The 19,207-nt window shown below is 56.5% G+C and overlaps 1 protein-coding gene across 19 annotated transcripts in view; it reads right to left on the minus strand.

Moving 5' to 3' along the window:
* Positions 1–546: 546 nt before the first annotated feature.
* EPB41L2 (erythrocyte membrane protein band 4.1 like 2) overlaps positions 547–19,207 on the minus strand; it is a 193,662-nt gene continuing 175,001 nt past the window's right edge. For 17 of the 19 annotated variants that reach the window (XM_049115512.1, XM_049115521.1, XM_049115523.1 and 14 more), the window contains 5 exons: positions 18,547–18,669; positions 16,871–16,969; positions 15,233–15,313; positions 11,720–11,829; positions 547–1,513 (listed from right to left, as the gene is read on the minus strand). In XM_049115512.1, the coding sequence (XP_048971469.1) occupies positions 11,725–11,829; positions 15,233–15,313; positions 16,871–16,969; positions 18,547–18,669 (408 nt within the window). In that variant the 3' untranslated portion in view covers positions 547–1,513; positions 11,720–11,724. Of the gene's footprint in view, positions 1,514–11,296; positions 11,520–11,719; positions 11,830–15,232; positions 15,314–16,870; positions 16,970–18,546; positions 18,670–19,207 lie in introns of all 19 variants that reach the window. The other 2 variants (XR_007413608.1, XM_049115553.1) reach the window with 2 other exon arrangements.

The raw sequence follows: 19,207 nt of genomic DNA on the forward strand, positions 1-19,207 counted from the left end.
CGGGCGCGCTCCGAGGGCGGCCGTGCATGCGCGGGGCCATGAGGCCACCGGCTCCGCCCCCTCCGCCTCCGCGCGCCTGCGCAGTCCGTGTTCTCGCAGCTGCTTCCGGCCGCCGTGAGGTACGGGCCGGACTGTGAGGACCTGCCGCTCCCGCCCGCGCCTGGGTCGAGCCGCCGGCCGCGCACGCTCGGGAGGGCGGCGGACCCACGTCCCCTGTGTCCCGGGCCCGGGAGGCCGTTAGGGGCGCAGCCGCCGTCCGGCCGGTGCCTCCTGAGGAACAGCGGAGCCGCCGCCCGGGCCTGAGGGCTGCTCCCGGGGTCACAGGGACTTCGGGACGCGGCGGAGGCCCCGCGCTGACAGGGCGTCGTCGGGGGCGGCCTGGGGCGCTCGGCGGGCTCGCGGCCCGAAGGGACGCCCCGGCAGCAACTGGGCCGAAGCCGCCGGCCCGTGGGCAACCTGTGGGGGCGGCGGCGGCCCCGCTCCTCCCGCCACGGCCCCGCCCCCCGCCGGGGACCCGGGAGCGCCCACAGAGGAGAAGCGACAGGCTGCGGGAACACAGAGCCTTTATTTCACGGCCGCATCACAGCGGGGCGCTCGGAGTACAGGGGAGGCTGCCAGGATGCGAGGCGGGCACCGGCCCGTAAGGCGGTGGGAGCGAAGGAGAGCGCGCCGCCCCGTGGCCGCCCCCCCCCCCGCTCGGCCTCCGCAGCCCTCTGCCCGCCCCGCCCGGGCCCGCGCCTGCTCCTACGGGGCCACCGCACAGCACACGCGGCCCACACCAAGCGCCCGGCGCCGGACGCCCGGAAACCTCGTGCCTGGCCGCAAGCACGACGGGCTGGGCCGCCCGGATGGACGGTCGTGGCGCCTCCTCCCGCGTCGAGAGGCCGGGGCTCCACGCGCAGGGCTCGGCCCTCGCCGCAGGTCCCACGGCTTCGCAGTGGAGGCGCCCGAGAGCCTCAGACGCTAGAGGACCTTCCGGATGCACGGAACGCTCCTGAGCGCAGCGACGTTTCCTCCGCAGCGTGGCCGCTGTGCTCCGAAGACTCCGCTGTTTACCGTGAGAAGTCGAGGGGAAGCGTCCGAAGGTGGGAAAGCCAGCATCGGGATTAGTCACACAGTTTCCTTTCCGCACAACAGCACCTGTTCAGGTGAACAGCACCTCGCCAGCCGGGCTGGCTTTGTTCACCGTCATCGATCAAAATGAGTGACAAAAAGCAGGTAGTTGTACACAAAGTAAACGGGAAACAAAAACAAAACTCCCTAGTTAAAAAAAAAAAGAATCAAGAATGTTTAGAAGTGGTTATAAAACAAAATAATGTATTAAAATGCGGGGGAACAGGATAGACCAGGGCTGTTAGGTAAGGTTTGGTTGTCGGCATTTTAATTCTTCAGGCTCCTGGTCGGGTTACCGGCGTAGCACGGACTGGCGGCAGTAGGGGGGCGGCGCGGACATCTGCGAGGGCCGAAGCTCCTCAGGTTCGCAAAGTCGAGTGTTGTTTAAAAGATGGGTTCTCTAGGAGGAAAAAAAGAGAGAAAGGACTTAAATATTCCAAAGACACAGGCTTGGGGGAAAAACCCACATAAGTACCGTCCCACCCAATTCCCAGTCGGACCACCGACCCTCACGTGCCTGGTCCCACAGCGGGGCCATTCCCGGAGGCCAGCACAACGGCCCACCCGGTGCCCTGCAAGCAGACCGACCCAAGAGCCGCCACGCTCGGGTGACCCTGACCTGCATGGTCCCGAGGGGAAACCGAGGTCAGCTTTTTAAAGCTCGATGCAAGGAAGGAGGAGAAACCAAGTCCGTTTGAGCTCCCTGACGTGAGCAGAAAAGGTGCCTCAGGTGAGGAGAGCGGGCCGAGGCCGGGTGGGAGCGGGGACACAGACCTTGTGGACCAGGAATCGCCCACGGGGCACAGGAGATCCGGGGAAGTGCCAGGACCCCTCTGATACCACACCGAGCAGCACACGCTTGGTCTAGCAGCCCGGGGAGGCCGCACATGGCTGCACACAGCCCAGAGAGGTCGTACACAACCACACATGGCCCCGGGAGGCCGCACAAGGGCCCAGGGAGATCGTACACGGCCGCACACGGTCCAGAGAGGCCACACACAGCTGCACACAGCCCGGGGAGGCTGGCGCAGAGGGCAAGGGGACCCGACAGGGGGACGGGCTCTGTGAGCTTAAAGCAAAGTGAGACATGAGCCCAAGAAACCCTCAGTCGGAGGAAGGGAGGGACTAAAATGGGAGCAGACCAGGGGGCAGACAGGAAAGTAAGGGTGACGTGCTGTCCCGGAAGGAGAAACAGGTTTTGGGAAGGTGACTTTTCACTTCTTAGTTGAGCTGGTCAGACACTTGGCGGGTGGTGGTGACCCAGCGGGCAGTGCGGTGCTCGTCAAGCTCCTTCCAAGAGACGCCGGCCCCGAAGTCGACTGGAACAGACACAATTAAGTCTTGTTTCCCAGGAAAACCCGCCAGCACGGAGACTTCTCTCACTTCCTATGTTAGCTTCCTCTCAGATGTGTCTCCCGCCCGTTACGTGCTTGAGGCTGTTTCACTGCTGGTTCCAGGCAGGGGATGGGGGGGGGGGGACAGAATCAGTGGAGCAAACCCAAAGTTTTAGGTTTTAGGTTAGTGATTATGAACAGACACCTGGGGGTGGTGATTGGCACCGATGAAAGATCAGTCACTATCACTGACTTGGGGACCTTGCTGGGACCTCAGTCACAGGATTGCCCCCTGCTCTGGATGAGTGGCTGTGTTCTCCTTGCTCAGTGAACACCCATTGTTCTAGGAACACAGCCGCCACCGCAGCCCAGCTTCTATTAGGAAGGAACCTCCCGCATCAGCAGTGCCTGCAAAGCCACAGAAGATGAGGCTTCCGATCCCATTCTCCACGTCTCCGGACACCATGGCACGGTATTTCACAAACTGGCTTTCACCAAAATTAAAACTTCAATTTAGAAAACAAAGCTAAAATTAAACTTGTAAACAGGAACCAGGAGTACGTAGGAGTTGAATGAAAAGTCTTGATTTCAAAGAGCTTCAACATTTATTGAAATACATGTGGAGAAAGACATAGTTGCCCACGTAAACCCGAAGGTCATTTGCTTTCCTGTATTCACAGACCACTAAGAGGTAAAATAAAGCACCTCCCTTTGCCGGGAGTAAGGATCACAAACGACAACCTGCACACATGCTCACACTGCACACCGCTGCGGAGTGAAGGTTGCATCACTGCGATTTTAGCAGCAGGCACATTTTCCCGTCGTTCCTCAAACAGCAGTGAATCACGTGCAGCTGAGCGGCGGGCAGCGTGTCAGGACAGCCCAGTGGGCCCTCCCCGCTGATGCAGATGCGGGCACTCGTGGGCTGTCTGTGATGGGCGCACCAGCCAACCTCTGCTGCTTCTGGTTCCTGCGGCTCCTGAGGTTCTGAGCCCAGGAGGGGGGCATAGGCCACAACCCCCAAGGCCACTGCTGCACGCTCATCACACATTCGTGCTTTTCCTGTTCCGCCCACGTGTATCCATGAGAAAGAAGGGGAAAAAAACGCTTCACGTTTGGTTTTTGTTGTTTTTCACATTTTGGGTCTAATGACTCCGTCACCCACTCTGATCCCACGGAAGACCGAGCACCGGCTCCTCACACGAACACCACGCACGGTTGCGCTCCTTCCCCAGGGGCGTTCTGTGCTGTGATCACAGCAGCCCGGACACCCTGTCAGGACCGACCACGTGCCTGACTCCCAGCTCCTTCCTTTTGGCGACTTCGTGATGTCCGCCTGGAGTCTGGGGAGGGTGGCGGCAGGAGAAGCGCCAGGTTGCGCGGCAGGGGCTGGAGTCCTGGCCCAGGAAGCAAACGCGTCGCCAGCCCTCGAGGGGGCCAGGCCAGGGGCGACGCTGACCCCCGGCCTTGTCTGAGCCCGCGGCCCCGTCCCGCAGCCCAAGTCCTCGCAGCCACCGCCTGCCTGCCTATGTCGCCTCAGTCGTCGCACATGCTCTCAGGGCACTCGGATTTCCTGGGTGAGCCCGGGGCCAGCGGGCAGCCGGTCAGATTCAAGCACGGGGTGCCAGGGCTCCAGGGACCGCGCTGGCAGCAGGTGGGCTCCAGGCTGTGGCTCTGCTCCACAACCCACGCGCTCAGCTGCCACATGCGCTCGCAAAACCAGGCCACCCAGCCGCGCCGAATTCTGCCAGGTGCTGCAGCCCCTACCCGGACGGGAGCCTCGATAAAAATGTAAAAATGCGGTTTTTATTAAAAATAATTAAAAGGATGCAAGAAACCGTAACATTTGTTTTTGGAGTAAGATTCAGTTACCGTAGGGCAACAGTATAGCCAGAGACCTTAAATATATGAATAAAGATATTTATGTGAGGAATCCAACTATTTCCTAAATAAAAATAAGAACCAGGTGCCAAATGTTTGGTTTTAAATACAAAGGTTTACAGGCTTCAGTTGTTTCTAATGCTAAACTTTCTTTGCTGGGTTTCCCATTTGCAGATTTGATTTTCATTTTTTAATCCACTTCCGTTGGAAGAAAGGAGTCCTGGTGCCAAAAGTGCGAGTAGGATATGTTTCTATTTGGGGGGTGTGCCCGTGGAGTGCAGACGAGGACACCGAATCCAACGTCTTCCTTTCTGGCCGGAGACAGCACGTATCCGAGGAGGCCGGGGAAACGGCTTTGTGTCCCCGTTTGCCGGGCCGTGTTACCGCCGTCCAGGCGCCCGGCCTCCTCAGCCCTCGCATGGCCTGCAGGCCCGTCTCCCAGGGGGCGCACCCCATCCGCCCGCTGCTTCTGCTCCCTAACACGCACGCAGGCACCATTTCACCTCGAAGACTGAAGTCCGTTCAGAGGTTGCTGGGGTCACATCCATTCAGTTGTTTCACTTTCAGGAGTCAATTTGAGATGTTCACCCCAAGTTTCTGTTTAAGAAATGAAAAGCCTACCTTTCCCACAGCCGCGGTTCCCTCCCCCCAGGGAAGGCCCGTCGCGGCCTCTACCCTGTCACCCGTCAAGGCCCTCACCGGCCTTTGGGAGAGGGTGAGCTCTCCTGATGCCACTGGGCTACCAACCGGGTTTCTTTAAAGTCAACGGCAACGTTTCTGTCCGCGTCTCTACACGGCACACTCGAGTTCCTCTACTGGAGGAACTACCACCACCAGCACTTGCAGAACATTCTGTCAGATGAAGACATCGATTTTACCTCATTTTTAAACATGATTATTTTGTGAAATACGGTTTTACGTGTTCACTTAGCTTTAGATCATAGCTGCAACTTCAAAGACACTTTGTACAAAATCAGCTTTTCTAGGATGAAGCGAGTGTTGACGGCACCGCTGGGAGTGTTACTGGAAGGGTTCCCGGCAGGGGCCCTGCGGGCTGCAGCGTGGATTCGGGACGAGCCAGTCCAGCCTGGCCCTGCTGCGAGGCCTGGGCCCCCGGTCCTCGTCCATGCCCTGGGCGGCCGTGAGAACCAACGCAAGTAATAAATGGCGAAGCTCCCCAACAAAGCAGGGCACGGAGCGGGCACTCGGTGATTGTTGTATCGATCTCCATACACAGTATCTCAAATTTTGCCGGGTTCGCTTCCACATTAGGTTCAGTTCTACCCTGCAGGATGCAGGTCCAGCGCCCCCAGCATCAACCGCCCGGCCCAGGTACGTCACCCAGTCCACACGCTTTCCCTTCCACCCTGTGCTCCACCAAGGAAGCCGCCCTCCTGAAGGCCGCCCGGCCTAGACACCGAGGCAGGCGACCTGGAGTCAAGTCTGAGCCCGCAGTGCTGCCAGGGGCGTTGCGGCCTCTGCCTGCCCAGGTCTGCAGGGAGCCCCAGAGCAGCACGCGGGGGACCTGCTCTCGCCGGGCCCTGCCACAGCTCGCCACCCGCCCCATCCTCTGCTCGCCCCCGAGTGCCCGCACTCCGGTGTGGGCATAGGGCCTTCCCTGCTGCCTTCTGGGGGGGATCCTGAGGTGCCATCCCAGCCCTTCCTCGAGGCCTCCCCTACACACCATCTTTTCCTCCGCATGCCATTCTGGGTTTACTCTGTCACAGCGACGATCCTAGTGCTTCAAGCACAAGAGTCTACACTGAGGAGTCTATGAATGGAGGCAACAGGGATGGACGTGCAAGGCAAGAACCAAGAGCAGGGGTCTGGGAGGGAAAACCCAAACTACTGGATTCTATCATCGGGAAGCAAGGTCTAACTGCCTGTCTTCCCCACCACCTCCACCTGCTGATTTCGGGTGGTTTGCAGGCTCATTTCCTGTCTTCGTGTGAAGGAGCCGCATCTATGCTATCCTGGGAGGACACGATAGCTTTCCCAAATCTCTGAAATCTCTGAAAGCTGACAAAGATTCCTCCAATACTTAGTATTTGGCCCTAAGGCATAAGGTCTTCTGCTTCAGTCTCCTAGGTCTAAGTCTCATGGGAACGTGACATGAAGGCGTTTCCCAAAATCTTAAAGCTTCTTTTAAGAAATGAATGGGCTAGAAGAGGTCAGTCAGTGCGCTGTATTCTAGCTACACCTCTATCAGGCTTAGGTTCCTAAGATGAGGGGAGCGGACAGCGTCTCTGCAGCATCAGAGTCACGTTTAGAAAAACTGCATCAAACCGTTGTTTCAGGAAGAAATCCTTTGAAACCACATATGAACAGAACTCACCAAGTACCCGTCTGGTGTTTGCCTAGAACAGGAGGCTCAGTGGGAATCCAAAGGATTCATCTCTAGACCCAACTCACTAGATTATTAGTAAGTTATTAGTTTACTTTTTTTCCCCTAACATTTTTAAATCCAGTATGTTGTTTCCTACTCAGCATGTCTCGATTCCAAACAGCCGGAGGTGAGTACTGGCCACCGTGACGGACGATCCACTCACACCTGCCCCACAGTTGACAAAGCTCGTGATGCTCGGGAGCAAATAACTGCAGGGCCAACGTGTCCGTGAAGGTGACCCTCACGGGGTTAGGGGCGCCTCACACACGTCTTGGTTACCGGAGCACAATTCCCCCAAATGCCACCCCCCCCACGTCCAGAAAGCAGCATCTGGGATGACCAACATGAGAGGCTGTCCAGACGTGACACACGCTCCGCTCTGCCCATGGATGGCATCCGCGGGTCCTGAGTACAGGCGCTGATGCAGATTACTTCATTCTCGAGGCTTCTGTTTAAAAAGTGTTGAGGGAGGGCACCCGGGGGGCTCGGGGTGACCCCAGGGTCCCAGGATCGAGTCCCGTGTCGGGCCCCCCGCAGGTAGCCTGCCGCTCCCTCAGCCTGGGTGTCCGGGTCTCTCGAGGAGGAAGAGAGGAACAAATGCTCCTTCCTCACCAGACTGGCAAAGTCTTAAATTCTTTAAAAAAAGTCTTAGGATTTCAGCGTCAGCAAAGGTGTGGGGCAACAGGGATGCTCGTAAAGTGCAAGTGGGAGCCTCCCCTCGCAGAACGGGATCAGCGGGGGCTCCTCCTCCAAGGCACTCGTCAGTAGGTGCTCGCTTCCCGCCTGGCGTTCCAGTTCATCTTGAAGCCCGGACTCGGAATGGTCAGCTTGAATCCTATGGTCTCCTTCAGAAATCCGTGGTCATGGACACGCGACAGCAAGGGAAGCTTCCTTAATGCGCGCTCTCCTGACCCCCTGCACCTGTGGGCTGTCCCCGCGGCCCAGGTGATTGTACCAGCCTCGCAGGGCACTCGCCCTCCTGGTCAGTTCTCGGGACCCACCCACCCTCTCGGGGCTTCCATGCTCTGGGGCTCCCAGGGTAGCCTCCCGCCCTCTCCCTCCGCCGGCCCCGGGGCAGCCTCACTCCCGCCACAGGCGTCCTCCCTCCAGGATGCGCGCCCTGACCTTCTGACCTGCCCCTCCTGCACAGGACCTGCTAAGACTTCCTGCACCTCCTGACACCCCACCCCCGTGGACGTCCCACCTGCACCTCTTGACACACCGCCCCCACCCCTGTGGATGCCCCACCTGCACCTCCCAACCTCCCTGCATGGACGCCCCACCTTCACCTCCTGACCTCCCCGTGCGGATGCCCCAACTGCACCTCCTGACCCCTGACCTCCCCCTGCAGACGCCCCACCGGCACCTCCTGACACCCCCTCTGCCCCCGTCCCCACGCAGACGCCCCACCTGCGTCTCGGACTCCACGTCTCTGGGAACGGCATTGCAGCGCTTACTTATTCTGGGAGTCAGCGGGATGAAGCCCACTGGCCCCGCGTGTCATAAAGGCCTTTCCCAGAGCCCTGGGAACCACTCCTTAGGGCCTCCCAGCACCCAGTTCACGAAGGCACAGCTGAGGGGCAGGCAGGAGGACCGTCACCCATGCAGGATGCAGACTGCCCTCCCCCCCCCAAACCCGTGGAGCTGCCCCCTCGCACGTGCTGCTCAGCCCACCCGGCCAGGCCCAGCCCAGGCCCCCAGGGCGCCCCCATCCCAACACCACGACACACAGCTTGGCTTTAAGGCGGCTCGGCTGCGAGGAGCAGCCCTGGTGCCCTGGCGCCGGGCCTGACGCCACAGGAACCCCTGACCCGAGCCTGAGGCCCTGCTCCCCTCCCGGGCCATCGTCCACACGGCCTCACAGCTCTCACGGTCATGGGGCACGGCAGCCCTCCGCTTCTCTCCATGAGCCCCAGCCCCTGGAGCTTGGCTTGTAAGGGCCTGGCGGGGCGGCCAGGCCTCTGCAGCTCCCCCGTCCTCCCTCCCCTCCCCCCTTCCTGCCCCCATCCCCCGCCTCCCCCCACGTGTCCTCAACCCGGCCAGGCCTCACTCTGCCCCGCACTCAGGTGCAGGTTCCCGTACCGCATCACGTGCAGAACCACAGCTTGTTTCTCCGTGTTTCTCCCCCCAACAACCCCCGCTGTGGACCCCTCCCTGGGAAGGACAACCCATCTGCTATTTACCACCTTGACGGTCTGAACGCTCAAGGCCTAGCTCTACCCTCACACGCTGGTACTCGTTTAATATTTCTTCAACAGATGAATGGATCTTTCCAAGTTCATCTAGTTTGCTCACCTTCCATGTGAATTTACATTTTACCTGCCCCGATCTGTTTGACGAGGCTGCTTCTAAAGGTGGTCCTGAGACAGGCAAACTTCAAAGGCCGTGCGTGTGCATGTCTGCGTGGTGCGTGTGCCTCTGCGTGGACACAAGCCCACTGCAAAAATGGGTACGGTCCTCGGGGTAACAGACAGAACTGATCCCCTCTAAGACTTATTAAAATGTCACAAATCCAACTGCAGTGTTGGCCACACTCACACTGGGCACTAATTTTCATCTTCTGCTCCTGATCAAGTAACGTAACTTAGCAGAAACACCCAATACTTTTGTATTCGTGTGACACCATGTTCACTCATCACCGTGTCAGGAAAGGCCGGCTGCACCGGACACCCCGGCGGGCCCAGCGTCTCACGGTTTGAGTCTCCATCTCCCGACAGCAGCTAAGAAAGTCCTCAGCCTCGCACATAACACAGCACACCTGTTCAGTCTAGTGGACGTGCTGCTCACACATTTTCAATTATTTCTGCTTGTGGGCCTCTTGAACATCTTGTGTTGAAAACAGCATCTCACGTATAGGGAGTGAGGCTGTGGACAGAAGACGAGCACTGAAAAGTCAGTTGTATCTCCCTAAACCAGCTACAGGGAGAGCAGATTTGTAAGACCTTCTTTGGGTAAAAAATCATACAAGCTTATTGGAAGATATTAAAAAATACCGACATAAATAGAGATATTTTATGTTTGTGGGAAGAAGCGATCCTTACCACACACTGAGCTCCAAACCAGACGCAGTTCCAGTTAAAACACCACCGGGTCATCTCAGAACCAACAATCTGATTCTGAAATTTCTGTGGTACAGAAAGAGCCCAGAACAGACCAGACATCCCTGGAGGAAACACGGCTGGGGAGACACGGCCTACCAGGGACGAAGCCTCATCTTAGAGCTATGGTAACGTGGACGGTATGGCGTCCAAGCAGGGACAGACATACAGACTCACGGAACCACGGGGCCCATGAGGTCCCCACACATACGAGGGACTTGACATGCGACCTGCAGGTGGGGGAGTGATGACAGGCTCAGCACCCAGGGCTGGAAGTGAGGGGGGGTGGACGACGATGGGCTCAGCACCCAGGGCTGGAGGTGGTGGTGGGGACAATGGGCTCAACACACCAAGGGCTGGAGGTGAGGGGGGGTGGATGACCATGGGCTCAGCACCCAGGGCTGGAACACTGGCTACGCCAGCAGGACACGAGCCATCCCCATACAGGAACCATTTCTCATGGACCAAGAGTTGCTATACAGAAGGCGACATTAAGTACGCGAACGACCGCAGCTCTAAACCACAGGGTATGGGGGGCGTGAGACACAAGGGAAAGCGTGATAGTCCCACGTCGTGACCTCTGCTAGTAAGTGCAGCCAGCGCACCAACATACGGACTCGGACAGCAAAGACAGCCACAGCCTGAGGCATTTGCAGCAAAGACACCAAGGGCGGGCTGGTGCGTGGACTCCGCCGGGAGCAGCAAGAACCAGAAAGCCAGGTGTCCTTCACATCAACCAGTTTGGTCAGAGGGGAGGCGGTGCTGTGGCGGGGGCCACGCCGTCCCCAAGGGGGGACATGTGCGTCCTGCGAGGCGCCGTCGACTAACCCATCAGTGTACACATCGCGGTACAAACAGAACGGCAACCCTGGTACACGTGCCGAGCAACAAAACCCACCTCTTCCATGCACCATCGTGGACGTTAGCAGCACTCAACGGTGGTGATCCCATCACATGGGAACAGCGTCACCAGCCGGCTGCCGGCACAGAGGTCGTTTCTGACCTGCTGGCATATGTAAGAATGTCCTCAACACGCTGGTGGCAAGTCCTCGTGTGCATGTCTGCTTATCTCAGATAAATGCTCATGGTGGTTTACATGGCAGGCTCACAAGGTGGGTTTTGCCAAACTGTCCCCAGGAAACAGGACCCGTTTAAAAAGCAGCAGGGGATCGTCACCTTCTCTCTCACAGCCCCCCAACACGAGCTAAAAACAAACTTTGCCGGATGTGTCAGTGAAAACATACACACTGAGTTTTTAATTTGTATTTAAGGATAATGAGGCTGAACAGTTTTGATTGTTCACGTAGCTTCTACATGGTTTGCTGGGTTAATGCTTTGCCCACTGTTCACTCATTTGAGACAGAGACACCGAGGGAGCACGAGCAGGGGGAGAGGCAGAGGGAGCCAGGTCCCTGTGGGAGCCGGAGGTGGGACTCGATCCCGGGACCCCAGGGGCACGGCCTGAGCCCAAGGCAGACACTCACCCGTTGAGCCCCGGGTGCCCCAAGTGCTTGATTTCTGGATGCGACACAAGAGTCCATGATCTGTCCCTGACACGGATGCCCCTCTGCACAGTGAACTGTCACTTCATCCTTTAAGTTCTCAAGGTTCATGAGCCACAGCCATCTTTCCTTTACGCGTCACTCCTCACCCGTGTTGAGGGCTTTAAGGTCAGGCCCCCGTGGTGCCCCTCCCGCAAAGTGCCTCCTGTAAGGCAGACGTCGGTGAAGACAGCCCCTACTGAGGTCCTAGGCAAACAGGACACCCCAGGGCGTCGCTGCAGCCGCCGTCCGCGCCCGTCACCACCACATGCGGGGACCTGGGTGATGAGGTCGGGAGCACCGGGCGGAGCCCAGGCACACACGGTGCCAGGCGCAGTGGCGTCCACGCAGGGCGCCGACTCTTACCTTGCCTACTCCTCCCCTTCGTCCAGCTCCGTCTCCTTGTGCACCACCACTCTCGTCACCGACATGTCGGGGTGCTGCTCCCGGGCTTCCCGGATGGCCTGCGCCAGCGCCTGCGGGGTCAGGACAGAGGACGGTGAGCCAGGCCCTGGCTGCGCCGCTCCCGGGCAGCTCCAGCTCCGGCGCACACGGGAAGCAGGGCCGGCCGCAGGCTGGGGCTCACGGTGGCCGACGCTCTGTTGCCCCACACTTCCCACTTTCCAGTCATTTCAAATAATGACCATGAACAGAAAGAACCTGCGCACTCAAGCCGGCCTCGCGCTCGCAAAGACTGGCAGGACACAGACCCTGAGCTCGTACAGTCACCTGCAGCCCGAGGCCACCACTAAGGTCGTGCAGCTCCCGGAGCAGCGGGGAGGCCCTGGGCCCACCTCCAGCTCCCCCAGGGCCTGCTGTCCTCCTTCAGGGGCCCCCACTGCTGGAGGCCAAGTGTTGCGGGAAAGACCCCCGGAATTCCAGGGCAGCAGCAGGGGGCATATGGCAAGCAGAGTGCAAGAGGCGGCACAGACAGTCCTTCAAGTACAGGTCTCTGCTCCACAGTCAGAACCACCGGGGTGGCGAGGTCAGCGGTCAAGCTCGAGGCCACCGCCGTGGGGCTGCGGGCAAGAGCAGGGCGCGGGGGCCCCCGCCGGCTCACAGGCTCTTCCAGGAAGCAGCGGAGTTTCTTCATATTTTAACAGAAGATAAAGTACGTACAAGTGTCGTGACAAAGTGGACAGATCCGCTCCTCTGCGGGAGAGAGGTTTACAGGTGTTCCGGAGGGAGGCGGCACAGACGGCCCTCAAACTCTAAGAAGACGTCCAGAGCAAGAGGGAAGTCTTGGGGGAAACTATGTGCCTGAACCAAGTGCCCCCCGCCCCGCCCCCCGTCCTCTTCCTCTGTCGTCTGCCTGCGGGGACAAGGGCGCCTCTCATCTGCCATCTGGCCAACAGAGCATGCAGCCTCATTCCACACACACGGAGGTAAAGCTGCAGAGACCTGCATGGTTTTATGCCCAAGACGTCACAAGGAAGCCTGGAAGACGCTGGAGGTACTTAGGTCCCTGCCAGGGAGCAGGTTGTGGGGCGGGGGGCAGCAGCAGGGCGGCCCAGGACCGAGGGGGAATGGGCGATCCGCACGGACGAGCCCGTGTTGCTGTCTGGAGTCCGGTCTGGGAGGAACGGCCGTGCTGGAGCCAGTGCAGGTGCTCACCTCCGCTCCTCCCAAGGAGCTGCCCCGTGAAGCACAGAGGGTGACAGGGAAACAAATGATGCCCAGGGGAAGGGGACACGCGTGACACGCGCCTTGAGTAGCAGGGAAGGAGGGAAAACCGAAAGCCACCCAATGGTCCCCAAACACATGTGAAATCTGTTCACCGTTAGTTCCGTTACTCTGCAGTATCCGCACATGAAACGATATACTGCAAAATGTCAACTTATGAGACAACGGGAGAGGCTGTGCGCAAACGATCACATCCTCCTGCCAAACCGGGAGGTTATTTCACGGCAAAGGAGCAGACACAGTGAGAGGTGAGTGCGGTGCCCCGTCCCGGCATGGAGTGGGTGCACGCGGGGCAGCCGCCTGCGACGCAGCCTCTCAAGCGCAGGACCCCTGTTGTCTCTGCTGCTCAGAGGGAGGGTTTCTCCCCATGGTTACGATTCTCCTGAGACAGGACAAGGGCTGAAGAAGGGGCCGGGACAGCGCAGACCCCACGCGGAGGGCTTCGGCTGTCGGCAGGAAGTGGTTTCCCTCTGCCTGTGAAAACGTGCGTGGTGTCGCTGCAGGCTTTCAGGGGAGGGAGCTTTGTGAGCACCGGGGACAGGCCCGCCTGAAGCCACTTACACGGACTCAAGGAGGTCCATGTGCCTTACAACTACCCGCGAACGTGTCACAGAAGCTTAGCCCCTCTTCTCTCCTCCGGCATCAGCCCTTGGTTTTCAAATGGGTGGACGCGGGACACACCGAGCAAGGCCGTGTCCCTGCCGTCTTGGGTCAGGCTGCGGCCTCCTCCTAAGGGGGGTCAGCAACGGGTGTCCCGCTGGCACTCGCATTTCAGACCCTGTCTTCATCATTTGCTGCTCAGAAGCTGTATTGTCACCACAGGCGGGCCGGCGGGAAGGCCAGGAGGGCGCACGTCCAGTGGCCAGACGGGCAGCAGAAGCAACGACCTGGAAGGCCTGGATTTCCACTTCCTGCCGAAGAGCGCAGGCCCGGGCCTCTCCCCCACAGGGGCCTCTCCCCCCACGGGGGCATACACACTCCCACTAGAGGCCAGCAGGGAAGGGAGCACTTGCTCTGCCCAGACCGTCCCAGCAGAGCATCCCTCCCCGTGCAGAGCGGGAAGCTGGGCCTCCACGGAGTCAGCCAGGCTCCCCCATGGGTAGGCGGGCCCAGCCAGCTACCCCAAGCCCTTATGACAAAGTCCAAGTTCAGAGGCAGGGCAGCCCTTCTCTGACCTCAGAGCACGCTCAGGGATGAGACACATAGGAAAGAGGGAAGCCAAGTCATGTTTACGGGGCTCTAGAAAAACATAGTTTTCTTTTTAGGCAGAGAAGAGCATCTCTGGTCACACAGAGTGAGCTTTTTTAAAAGTGGGATGTCCTGTTCTCCAAACTCTGTTTCCTGAGCTCCACGCTGCATCAGAGCCGGGCAGCGATCATCTGTTCTGACACCCCAGCCGAGATGCTCAACTGAATGTCTCTAACAACTTAAAGAGTTAGGAGTCTTCCATGTTCTGTCTCCCTTTCTGATATTTCCTACCCATTTCTTCTCTGCTTTCCTTTAAAGCAGAGTTAAAGTCACTCTGAAAATCACAAAACAAAAAATTCTCATCAGCTGAGGCCTCGGCCTAAAACTAAAGCTCCTTCCACGTCGCCAGCAGTCCGGCCCTCCTCTCCTGCATTCCTAAGCCACGCACTGCGCTCGGGTAAACAGCAGCTGGAAGCACGATTCTCTTAAGCAGCTTCTGAAGCCACGTATGGGGTCACTTTGTGGGGGGCCTCGGACTTTTCTCCCGCTCCTCGAAGATAGTAATAATCAGGGGACACACCTCAGGTAAATAGCCCAACTTGTCTAACGCTGTAAAAAATACTTTGTGAGCTCCTTAAAGTTGGTCTGAGTCAAACTTGGTGACTTTTCTTAGTGTCATTATGCTGCCATTCAGTTTTTAATCCACGATGGGCCTAAACCCAGGCCCACAAGAATTAACTAATGGTTGCCAGGAATCCTCGCGATTACTTGGACCCGAAAGCACACAGGAAGCCAGTGGGAAATGAACAGCCGTCACGTGCTGCACTGCTTTGGCCTGAGGGGGGCTCCCGGGACAGGCCATGTCTCGGGTGGGATGCGTCTATGCCTAGGAGATGACTCCATCCAGGAGGCACGGGGAGAAGGGGCCAGACACGGGGACACGACCCCACGACACCTGCCAAACTGAGAGACACGGTCACTTTCAGAACCAGAGCCGCGGGTCTTTACCTGGTCATGATCGATGTCTGCATCTCCCGTGATCACGATGCGTTTCTCAATTCTTGTTTCAGATATGCCACCTTTCACAGTCTAAAGGCCATAAAGAAAACAAAATCAAGGAGACAGCACTCATTACAGCACGTTCATGCTCACGGGAGGGGAAGGGAGCAACTGCGCCACGTGGAGAAGACGGGTGTTCCGGAAACTCTATCTTTAAGCTCAACAGAGATTCCTATTGTTAAAGTTGCAGCATCTGTAAGTTGTCCTCAACTGAAAGCAGCTTTAAAACTGACGTATCAAGATTCAGGGAAAATGAAGAGGAGACGGATGCCATTTAATCCAAAAAGTTCCACTGGGACATTCCACTACCATTCCCCTGAGTTTCCGTACCCTCAATCGGCCCATTTGTTAAAACAGGAAAGAAGAAAGGACTCTTTGGTTTATACAGAGTTACAAGGAATCCTAACGATCTGGGTCCCCAGTTTAGGTTTGGGAATTGCTTGGTGTCACCGTTTTGACGGCCTGATTCTCCTACAAATCCACCCGTAATGTTTTCATCTGGTTTAGTGCAGAAGAAAAAAGAGGACTTGGATTTGGTTTAAGGTGAAGATACACGAAGGTGACATAAGGATTTCTGTTTGACGTCTGACCTGACTACAGCCTCTGCATGTCGCCGCGCCTGCCAACAACAACCGTGAGCAGACCTGGGCAGGAGCCCCACCCGAGCGGCCACGCGGTCCACGGCACAGTCTGGGACACGGAGGCTGACGAGAGCATATGGCTGCGAGCTGAGCCCCGAGAGGGACACAGCCAATCTCTACAACCCCCATCAACTATGTACTAGGCCACACTGATTGCGCTTTTTTGTGAGAGACCAAGCCGACCACTAGCCTGGACAGCCCCATACGCTTTAAAACGAGCGCCACTACCATCTCGTGTTTACGTGGCACTTTTTTAATTTACAAAGTTTCTGGCTGAAATACAGCATAAAGGATACACTGAAAACCTTTAAGCACTAACAAAACGTGAGAGGTAGATGGAAAAGGAAACGTGGGGAGACAACGCTGGAGTCAGAAATCGGGCGATGGCCGTGCGCCTCAGAATCACCGGGGGGCTCGTACGCCCATCCCAGGCTTTTGGTAGATCAGGCGTGGGGCCGCGGGACACACGCTCCTAACCAGTCCCGGGAGAGCCTGCTGCTGCTGGTCTGGAGACCACACTCAAGAATCACTGGTCATCTGGTGTCAAACCTTTAGAGAATGAGAATGACCTGGAAAAATGCCCCATCTCCAACATATGAACACCTTAGGATCAACGAGGGAAAAATTATGTTCCTTGAACAACTTGCTGAAAATCCTGAATGATGGTCTTGCTTCTGTCAGGAGGCTTCGTGTGTACTTGCCAACCTCGTGCTTCCACTGTTCCCACGCTCCCTCTTTGCTCCTGCAGCGCCCTGACCTACAGCTACGCATGACCTGTTTTTATGCCCTTGTACTTCACATAAGTACATTTGCCAATGGAGCCCAATTTCTTGGATACTTGAAGTCCAGGCACTTTACTCCACGGGGCTATCACTTTGAGGCTGGTGTAGGAACAAGCAGTTCAGAACAGACCCTGTTGGCAAGGTCCCACCCTGGACTGCCTTACCTTGGTGATGTGCGTTGTGGTCGTTGTCGACACGGACTCAGATGTGATGGTTTGCGCCGTCAGTAATGTCCCGGAGTCACCACCAGCCCCGCCGTCAATCTTTGGATAGTTGGAGGGAAAATACAAAGTAATGCTTAATTTCCATCATGTGGCCATAGAAGACCCCTTCCCATCGAACATGCATGCTGTGAGCTCTTCGAGGTCGGCAGTCGGCTTAGCTGCCTGGCCCTTGCATGTCTGTAGCAGTGATTTATGGAGCAGGAGCCTGCTGGCCTTTAAACAGAGTCAAGGCGAAGGCTAAATGCACGTGGAGAGGCAAAGCCCCAGGAGGGAGGGGAAAAAAGGGAAGAATCAAGTAGAAAATGGGACTAAAAGCTACAAGGGTCACGAGACAGTTCGAATGAAGGCCTCTTGCAGAAGCTGGAAAGAGAAACTAAAGAGCCAGACAGAACAGGGTCCACAGTGGCTGCGAGTGCTGAGTTCGTACATGTTTTCTCATCTATGGAGCAAGAGAACCAGACTAGGATGGCGTAGACCCACTGATGTGGCTGTCGGCTTATCTCTAGTCGTTGCTGGAATACTTGGGATGAACTTACACGTGGACACACACTTTACTATGCGTGCAGCCTTGTGTTCTCTCTGTACGTATGTATAAACCCCACACATGTCTCTAATCGGGTTTTAACTTGTTTGCCTTGATACTAACAAGGCAGAAAGTTCTAGAGTTTACCAGGGCAAATATGGAACAAATTAGTGGCCTAAGCGTATACGTGAAGGTCACCAACACACTCATCTCCCACGTCCTGATGTTGACGCAAGGCAATAACCAGGAAGCCCAGAGCCTGAGTTACGGGGAAGTTCCTGTCAAATGTAAGCCATGTATCTGCATCTACCGGGGCACTTACTGTACTCCTGACACGCGAGTGCGTGCTCTCCCTCAACAGCTAATCCTGAGAAACCTGCGTTTGCATGGTTCTATGTACACACACGGATAACACATCTAGGATAATTTAGAGGAGTATTTGAACACGCCCACGGTAAACCTTTTAAAAAGATTTCTGGAGAGGTCAATGATCTGCCATCCCCCAGCACGGGCTGATCTGAGCTAGGATACTAAGCTCCTCAGTCGAGGAACAGTTGTATGGATGTCTAAGCAGTTCCATGTCGAAATAATGAATCAGTATCTGCATAAGGTCTAAATCAAGATCTCAAATTAAGCATATAAATCTGATCGTTACTTTGACCCACGGTATCGTATTTACTAAGATCAACAATGCGTCTTCAGAAAATAATTCCACGTGTAGCAGCAGCAGTGACCGTGTGTTACATGTGGCGAGCAGGAGTGGGGACTGCATCTACCCACGTGGAGCTGCAGGGGTGGGCGGCAGGATGAGGAAAGCCTCAAGGTTACCGGTCCTCAAGTTAGGTCAGACCCAATGAATTCTGTAAGATGATCTCATTCCCAAGTGTGTACCAGCATGCCCATCCTTCACAAGCACATGTACGCTGCCTGCCCCCACCCGCCCCCGACTGTCGCGATCTAAGACAGGATATGGCAAGTTGGAGTGCAGTGAAGACACCAGGATGCGCAACATTACATCAAAGTCAGAAACATGTAAAAACGGACACAAAGCAAGGAAAAGAACTCAAATAGTCCAAATCTAGAGTTTTTGTACCTGTGGAGACTCATATGTGATGGTTTTGGTCTCAGTTTGGACAATAGGGACTTCCTTGGTGGAGATTTCTGTCCTTTGTGAGGCATCAGAAATTGTTACCATCTCTGTTTTTACCACTGGTGGCTGAGGCAGAAAGGAAGGGAAAAATAAATTCTAGACGTCACAAAGTAAGTGTTTAACGGAGCCTTCAAAAATAATTGTAAAAAAAAAAAAAAATCCAAACACACACTCATGCACAAGAGTTAAGATAAATAAAACAAAAGACACAAGAGAAAAACAGTTTCCTTAAAAAATCACACGTGTGCGCGTCTGGAGAATCGGCTACCACGATGGCTCCCTAACTCACGGCACACTTCCCATTACTGCCGTCCCATCGCATGTCAACCGTGGCGCGTGCAGCGAGACTGGCACTGCAGCGTTGCAGCACGTTGTAACAAGATGGAAAAGAGAACCAAACAGAGCGAACTATGTGACGTGACTGGTCTCCGTGTTCCTGCAGCTTAAAGAACCACACGGTGTGCGTGAAGGCTCGTGGTCTTCACCTGGCACATCAGCTACGGGGACTAGGGTTTTCCCCAAAAAGACTCTTCTACTCCATCGACAGACTTTCTACTTTGAGTATCTTCCAGTAGCATTTTTTTTTCCACTTACACTGGTCTAA

Source organism: Canis lupus, chromosome 1 (genome assembly GCF_003254725.2).
Source record: "Canis lupus dingo isolate Sandy chromosome 1, ASM325472v2, whole genome shotgun sequence".
Lineage (NCBI taxonomy): Eukaryota > Metazoa > Chordata > Mammalia > Carnivora > Canidae > Canis > Canis lupus.